The 9,129-nt window shown below is 45.1% G+C and overlaps 1 protein-coding gene across 1 annotated transcript in view; it reads left to right on the forward strand.

The window, feature by feature from the left end:
• Positions 1-9,129, forward strand: part of slc25a22a (solute carrier family 25 member 22a) — a 37,081-nt gene extending 27,952 nt beyond the window's left edge. Inside the window, exons 8-11 of the mRNA XM_048257541.1 lie at positions 1,489-1,636; positions 2,271-2,425; positions 2,903-2,978; positions 5,081-9,129. Of these exons, the coding sequence (XP_048113498.1) occupies positions 1,489-1,636; positions 2,271-2,425; positions 2,903-2,978; positions 5,081-5,234 (533 nt within the window). The 3' untranslated portion in view covers positions 5,235-9,129. The remainder of the gene's footprint in view (positions 1-1,488; positions 1,637-2,270; positions 2,426-2,902; positions 2,979-5,080) is intronic.

The raw sequence follows: 9,129 nt of genomic DNA on the forward strand, positions 1-9,129 counted from the left end.
ATGTGGAGCTGCAGGACTAAAGGAAACTAAAGCAGACTCAGTGATCTTAAGCTGTGTGTGTTTCAGTCCAGTGTGTGTTGAGGAACAGATATCAGGTTGTGTGACTTCGCTCTTTTCACATCAGCACATAAATCACACTGATTAAATCCTGCTGACCACGGCTCCTCTGACGTCTCGGTGCACCAGGGGCTCCTCTGGGAACAGGGGACAGACAGAGAGAGGCACACACGCACATGCACACACACACACACACACACACACAGGGCTCCTCGGGTAACAGGGGACAGACAGAGAGAGGCTGTGTGAGGTTCAAGGAGCAGGTGGGCAAGGCTGTGCAGTTCGGCAGAAACCTAGCGCCCTCTAGTGGACAAAATGGATACTGTGTCTTGCATTTTGGGCCAGTAGAGATTTCCTCATTGTTCCTCCTATTAGATTAGATTAGATTAGATTTGATTGTCTCCTTACGCAAACGAGAGCACAGGACAGTGAGACAATGCCTCAAGTCCATTAGGTTACTAATTCAGTATGTCTAGTATACTAGTAATCAAGTCCTCGGCGGCCATCTTGGTAACACGCTTTGGCCAGTTATCGAGCAGGAGGCATACAGGAAGGGGCAGGATATATGTGTAATGTGTAGACAACTGCTGTATTGCCATTACGAACTATTACGAATCCCCATACATTTCTATGTAGGATTCTTTGAGTGCTGTGTCTGTCTCCTCATTAGATTGTCTCTGAGTAAACTCATGTAGTGTTCTTGTGTAGTGTTCTCATGTAGTGTTCTTCTGCAGTGTTCTCATGTATTGTTCTCATGTAGTTTTCTCATGTAGTGTTCTCATGTAGTGTTGTCATGTAGTGTTCTTACATAGTGTTCTTACATAGTGTTCTCATGTAGTGTTCTCATGTACAGATCTATTGTAGTGTTCTCATGTAGTGCTCTCATGTAGTGCTCTCGTGTTCTCATGTGTACAGTAGTGTAGCATCCTACCTCCCAGCGGCGAGCAGTGGGCTTAAAATGGAGGCCACTCCACTCAGACACACAACCCCACAGGACAGGAGGGCCTCCTACAGTCACCACTGGTCTGAGTACAGCTCCTGATGATGTCTCTGCCACACACACACTAGTACACAAACACACGTGATATAATGAAATGCACTATGATGCAGGGCTTGCAGGTCTCAGTCAGGTGCTGTGCTGGAATTTAGGCGTCGGTTGGACTGTTTAAGATGTTTCAATGGATGGATGGTATATAGCAGCTTTGTAAATGTCAGGCCCAGAGCATGTTGCTGCTTTAAGGCTCGTGTTAGATTGGTGCTGTTTCACAGACGTGCGGGGGGGGGGGGGCCTGCCCATCACAGGTGTGAGAATGAGGTGTGAGGGGGGGAAGAGTGAGATATGGGTGTGGAGTAGGGCCGCCGGTCCTGATGCGGTGTTGCCGTGACAACCGTAGGTGGTGATGGAGATGGTGGTGTGTGTGTTTGTTGCAGCCGCCCAAAGGAAGCTGATGCCGGAGACTGTGGCCCCAGGGGGCCCTGTGGAGGTGAAGAGCCCCACCGCCATGCAGATCACACGAGAACTACTGCGCTCCAAAGGCATAGCCGGCCTCTACAAGGGCCTCGGAGCCACACTGCTCAGGTACACACACACACACACACACACACACACAGACACCACACACACACACACACACACACACGTATATACACATACACACACACACACACATACAAACACACGCATGCACGCACATACACACATACACACACACACACACCTACATACACACACACACACACACACACACACACACGCATTAATGAAAAACATAAAACACATAAACATAAACACATGAATTGTGAATCCCCCTAAACACACACAAACACATGAATAGGTGCTAAATGTAGACACTCACATCTACACATATACTGTATATACACACATATACACACAAATCTACACACATATATACACACACATCTACACACATATATACACACAAATCTACACACACACATATACTGTATACAAATCTACACTCATCTACACACACATCTACATACATCTCTCTAAGTATTTAAAGTAATTTCCTCTCCTTCTGCCCCCCCTCTCCCTCTCTCCCCCTCTCCTTCTCTCTCTTTTTCTCCCCTCTCTCCTCTCCTTTTCTCTCTCTCTCTATATATATATCTCTCTTCTCCTCTCCCTCCCTCCCTCTCTCTTTATCTCTCTCTCTCCCTCTCTCTCTCTCTCTCCCTCCCTCTCTCTTTCTCAGGGATGTGCCGTTCTCTATGGTCTACTTCCCCTTGTTTGCGAACCTGAATGACCTGGGCAAGCGAGGAGTAGAGGGCCCCGCCCCCTTCTACGTCTCCTTCGTGTCAGGCTGCATCGCCGGCAGCACTGCGGCTGTGGCCGTCAACCCTGTCGATGGTGAGAGCGCCACCTAGCGGTCACATCAGCACACCTCATAGGGAGATAGCAAAGCTAGTAAAGATAGCAACAGGCTAATAGCAGCGGCATTACTGTGCAGTTATTCTGAAAGGGTGTGCAACACGATGCTTTCAAACATTGTACAACATTAGTATTGTGTTGGCTTGGCATCTGTCGAAGAGTGTTATTGCTAAACTGTATGTAAGTGTTATTCCAAAGTGATCATGTTAAGAACGTTATCACTCTAGTTACTCTCTGCTGAATATTATTCACGTATCAAGCCAATTATCCAACCACCATTAATCAATAAAAGCTTCTGTTTTTTTTGTTGATGGACTTATTTAAATGGTAGGAGTGAAAAAGTTAATTGTATGGCATGTGTGTGTGTGTGTGTATGTGTGTGTTTCTGTGTGTGTGTGTGTGTGTGTGTGTTTCTGTGTGTGTGTGTGTGTGTGTGTGTGTGTATGTGTGTTACAGTGGTAAAGACCAGGTTACAGTCTCTGAGTCGGGGTAGTCAGGAGGACACCTACTCCGGAGTGAGCGACTGTGTCAGGTGCGTATGAGCCACATATCACTTCCTGTTTGCAGTGAGTGTGTGAGTGAGTGGGCAAGTGTGTGTTCTATTCCACACACACACACACACACTCTCCTGGCTTGCCCTCGGTGGGCGTCTTCAGGGAGGTTTCCGGGCCCCGGCAGAGCCCTCGCTCTGACTCTGGGCTGTGAGTCAGCACCTCTGCTCCAGAAGATCTGTGTGTGTGTGTGTGTGTGTGCACTCTGGAAGAAAGGGGATATGCGTCTGGGGATTGGGCTGCATATCTCGCCACTCCCAGATAGGATGCAACAAAGGAATGCTGCTAAAAGGAATGCTGCTAAAATGCTGACGATGTGTGTGTGTGTGGTATATGTACTGTATATGCAATGTGTGTGTGTGTGCGTGTGCGTGATTGTGTCTGTATGACATATGTACGTATATGCAATGTGTGTGTGTATGGTATATGTATATAAGATGTGTGTGTGCATGGTATATGTATATGAGATGTGTGGGTGTGCTTGTGTGTAGTGTTGCACGGTGTATCGATACTAAAAAGGTATCACGATGCCTTCACGCAAAAAACGATACGATTTCAGACGTTTTTAGAATCGATACTTTATTAAAATAATAAAGTTCTGTGTCTGTGTGAACTGCTGCTCTCACTGCTCCTTGCACGCATCTAGGCAAGTGGGCAAGTGGGCGTGTCAAGCAGGCAGCTCTGAGTGAGTGAGTGCGCAGCCAACGTCAACATAGTTCTTTGCCGACAGTTCTTCTAGGCCTTGTGGATAAAACAAAAGGTGCAGTGAAATCTGCAACTATTTCGGATACATCGCGAATAGTGAAGGCAAGCCATCAGGTACACAGAGGCCCGTTTGTAAAATATGTTTCAAAGTCATTTACAAGCAGTAGGCTATGCATGGAACTTGGAACACCTCGCAGACATATCCCAACATTTTTAAAGAGTTCAAAGAACGACAGGTTAACGAATATGCTATAGAAAACACGACTACATGGTGCCACGACTACAGTGCCAAGTTCTTCTCTTATGTTTTAGTCTAGCCTAAATGAAGCGAGTATGGTTCTCTGGGATAAAGCGAACCTTCCTTCATCAATGAATTTTGACGAGACATAACGAGCTGTAATCATTTTGACGAGACATAACGAGCTGTAATCATAGGGTGCTAACGTGATGAAAGCGCAATGTTCACGCCAGAATAACATTACCATAACTTGTAAACGATCTATTTCATGTTCGGTCAGTACTACTGGTAATATTTGTCATGGCATGTAGACCGCTAATGAAAGCCCACAGCATACCACCAAAGCGTGTTGAGTCCTAATAATAATAGCGGCTTATTGTTACAGTACGTGGTAGCAAATCATGTTATCAAAGAAATAGACGTAATGTAGGAATGCACACAGATATATTGCAACAGGTAATGGTGTAGGCCTATCTGACGAAGACCTGAGTGGTTGGAACGTCGTACTTGTACACTGGGCGCAAAGAAGACTATCCTCACAATTTTCCCTTTGCAACTGTCAAAGAAATCCCATGAACACGGGAAGGCCTAGGGTAGCCTATACTGTACATCAGATGGCCTAAAGATTAGTCCTCTCTGCATAGCATTTAGTGATTTGCATGCAGTAATTTTAACACTGACCTTGATCTAGCCTAGTTTGGCTGTTTAAAGCTACTTTATTGCCAACACAATGTAAATGAACTATAACAAACAATAAAGGACTTAATCACACAAAGTAGGCCTACTATTTTACTGACTATGAAAAAAAAAAATAATTATGTAGGAAGTTAAGAAGTTTAGAACCCAGAATTGACCTGCACACTACAAAAGTGCATCAAATTCAACACAAATGACTCCATACACTTGGAGGAGGTATGAGTCCTTTCTTCTCCAGATATCTTAGGATTTCGCCGTAGTATCGTTTTAGTGCCATGATATTTATGGCAGGTATCGTATCGAAGTCATAATTTTGGTATCGTGACAACACTACTTGTGTGTGTGTATGGTATATGTATATAAGATGTGTGTGTGCTTGTGTGTGTGTATGGTATATGTATATGAGATGTGGGTGTGACTGATGCCTGGTGTCTGTGCCCACAGTAAGATCCTGCGTAACGAGGGTCCTGGCGCCTTCCTGAAGGGGGCGTACTGCCGCGCCCTGGTCATCGCACCGCTCTTCGGAATCGCACAGGTTGTCTACTTCCTGGGTGTTGGAGAAGCCATCCTCAGCTATCTGCCAAAGCGGGAAAAATAGCCAATCAGCTCCCTGCTACCAACCTATACTCCGCCCCCACCCCTCCACCTTCAATCATCACTACCCATCATGCATTGCACCAGACCTCGGCTCCACATCATCTCATGACAGAAGCTTCTGATTGGTGCAGGGTCAAGATGTGAAGAGGACCATCCACTTTTGGAGTTTTTTTTATGTGTTGATTAACTTTTAATTTGATTTTGTTTGTTTGTTTGTTTTTTGTCTTGTTTTGTTTGTTTGTTTATTTGGAGATGGACAGTGTTGTCTTAGCCAAGCTGCCTCTGGAGGCCATGTTGTCTCTGGCTTCCTGTTATAACTCAACTCAATGCCACAAATTGTTCTGATTGGCTGGACTGGTCCAGATCTGCTCCTTTATTGGCTGGAGAACCTTTATCCTGATTTGGCTGTAGACAAAGAAAGCTCCCTCTCTCTCTCTTTCCCTCTCTCTCTTTCTCTCTCTCTCTTCATCTCTCCCTCTCTCTCTCTCTCTCTCGCTCTCTCTACACGCATAATAAGTCAGCTGGATGAGAGTGAGTCTGCTAAAATGTCAGGCAAAGCAAAACAGCATCTCTTCCACTGAAAGCACCAGTCAGAGCCTCTCAAACAACACACACACACACACACACACACACACACACACACACACACCTGAGGGTGTTTGAAGCCTTCAGTGTGTCTGTCTGAATTTGACAGCTCATCACTCATGAGCAGAGCTGTGCTGGGTAGGGTTTGTAAAGGCCTTTACTGGTGTCTCCATCTCACCAGTCTATTTTGATCCTCTGGGGCTTCCGTACCAGTCTCCAGAATTTCACCCAGGCCTAGCCCTTCAGTGATTGGCTCTCTTAAATTTCACTCGTCACCCCTGTAGTCACTTCGACATGAACTGGCCTGTGGCTGCACTGAAGCCGTCGATACATTCCAAACTGGCGTTCTGTCCAAATGAGATTTTAATCGGGAAACAAATTGTCATGAATTTATGCATGTTTTTGGATGTTGTTGTTTTGTTAATGCCTGAGAAAGAGACCCCATATCAGCTTGCCCGCACTGGCACAGACACACATAGCCAGATCCTTTCCATTGTTGAGGCACAAAGTTTGTGTGTGTGTGTCTGTGTGTGGACATGTGTGCCTTTATGTTTGTGTGTGTCTGTGTGTGTGTGTGTGTGTCTGTGACTAATGAGGGCCATCTGGAGTTGAATACTGCTCTGGCTTCTGTGTGTGTGTGTGTGTGTGTGTGCTCTGTGGAACCAGGCTGCCACATCACACACACTCTCCCTCTCAGATGTGGGGCCTGAGTTACAGACGCCCAGACGAGTGTGTGTGTGTGTTTGTGTGAGATGCTCTGAAGTCGGAGCGGCAGAAAGCACTAACAATGTAAACTTAGCATGAAGGAAATCATGACCAGATGATGCTACCGTGACCATAGCAACAGAATGAATGAATGAACCACAAAAATGAATTGATTGGTGATCAGATAGTGCTGTCACTATGTTGATGCCTTTGGTGTTTGTTGGTTTGTGTTGTTTTGTTGTTTGGTTTGATTTGTTTTGACTTTGCTCCGAGCAAAAAGCTGCCGTGCTGCAACACGTCCAGTAGGTGTGTCTGGCGCAGGGCATTATGGGAGGCCTGCCATTGGTCGCCTTGCTCAGAGCTCAAGGTGACCTTGAAGGTGACTCTCGCATCATATCCTGTCACGTCTCCCCTGCCTGGCAACCACTGGGGCCCCGGGCATCAGCACGACCCACAATGCACCTGTGCTGAGCCTCTTTCTGGCACCAAACCCTCGGATGGGGAGAACCTGTTCAGTCATGTTCCTTACATGCTCTAAATATATATTAACATACATATATATCTATATATCTATATATTTGTATCTATTGTTTTGAATGTGTCTGTGTTGCGTGTGGTTCTCTATGATTCAGTATATTGTATATGCAGATGATATGAAATTCTATGTTGCTTCTGTTGATTTTGATGGATCTTATTTTTGATGTTTTATGTTTTTAAAAGCTTTTTTGCACACCTACCTCTCCCCCCTCTCCCCTTGTTGGAAGCTTCAGTTGACCTTTTGGGAGCAGAAACACAGAGGACAGAAAGAGACGGAGGGAGAGCGTGTGTGTGAGGGATTATTGGTGTTCTGTTGAACCCGTGTACACAAACAACCTCACTAGCCCAAGAGGCTAACGTTTCAGCTCCTATTCCAAGTGCTTTAGCCTACACACCAGACTCATATATTGTGTCTGCTCGATGAAGCTATCTGATGCAAATCTGTTAGATATTAGCTTAGCTTAGCGCACACTGCTAACAAGCTCAGCACAAGTTGAGAGGGCAATAGTATACGGTATGTGGTCCAGGTTTGATGCCTGAGGGTGTGTAGATCAGTGTTAACGGTTAATCACCATTTGGTTCTGCTCGCTACTAAAGAGCTAGCCTAGCTAACTAAAAGCCAGCTCCCTCCACAGCTAACTGTGAGCACGCTCACCATCTGCGCTAGTCTGTGGGTGAAGATAGAGTAAGAGAGCACAGCTGAAAAGTTTGACCTTTCAACTTTGACCTCTGACCCCACTGCTTCCTGTGTCCTGTTGCAGCTGCATGGTTGGTGTCCACGACCCCTAACCCCTAACATTCCAGCGGTGAACTCATCTCATGTGCATATTTGTTTGATCGCTTGTTTGTTTGTTTGTTTGTGTATTTTGTGATCATGGCTTATGCTCCATCATTTCTTTTTGCGTACGTGTCATGATTTTTTTTTCATCTTGTTGATTTTTTAGCTCTGTTGTGTTTTATAAAAGATTGCCGGTCTTGGAATGATTTTTGTTCTCTCAGCTGTGAACTTGAAAAGGCTGTGATGTGTACCTGATGTATCGTGTACCGAGTGTGTATGCAGTGGCTGTGTAAATAGGTGTGTGTCTGAACATGTGTGTGTGAGATTGTGCCTAGTGTAGTGTGCTCTGTGAGTTTTTTTGTTTTTTGTTTATGTGATACTCATGGTGTTTGCAGGCTCTCTCCACACTCTTTCTCCTTTTATCCTCTCCTCCTCTCTTTGCTATCCCTGTCTTCCCTCCCTCTTTTGGGGATGGACAAATGGGGGGTGCTCTTAACACCAAAAACAATCTTTACAATCAGAGAAGGAGACATATATTTAATATATGTGTATGTATAGATATTTAATGAAGCACAAAGAATGGCCAGGCACAACTACACTCGCACACAGTGTATAAGCCCAGTGACGTTACACGCCGGTCCATCCACACAAAACAGGAAACGTAGATTAGGGTGTTTTAGGCTCCCAACTCCACAACTTTACGAAGTTTAGGATATCTACTTATTAAAGGACACTTTGGATCAAAGAATGTAACTTTGAGACTTATAAATACTATCACCTTGTGTACTAGATGTGAGCAATCCTTATTGTGTAGTTCAGTAGTTGTTAGGCAAAGACCTGGTAAACAGGCAAGTCTGTGTGACAGATACACTGACTAAGGAGGTGAACCAGCTTAACGTATATGCAATAAGACAACAGACTTTACCTACACACTACTGCACACACACACACACACACACACACACACTTTCACTCCACCTGATTCCTCCAAGAGGAACTGTGCAATCATGCACTTTACTCACAAGAACCACACACACACACATAGGCCCTTAAAAAAGAAAAGCCTTCTAAAAGAGGGAGCGGGTGTGGACTCACATGGATGCACATAGTCACAAATGTTTATGTGTGTGCGTGTGTATGTATGTGTGTGTGTGTGTGTGTGTCCAATGAAACTGAAGTACTACAATTGTCTGTAACTGTTTACCATGCGGCGAGTGGGCATGCGCACAAAGGCGTGTTGCATTCCATGCCACTCAGATTGTTGTTCAATAAAAATGAATTGACTGATCCA

This window comes from Alosa alosa, chromosome 11 (genome assembly GCF_017589495.1).
Source record: "Alosa alosa isolate M-15738 ecotype Scorff River chromosome 11, AALO_Geno_1.1, whole genome shotgun sequence".
NCBI classification, from domain to species: Eukaryota; Metazoa; Chordata; class Actinopteri; order Clupeiformes; family Clupeidae; genus Alosa; species Alosa alosa.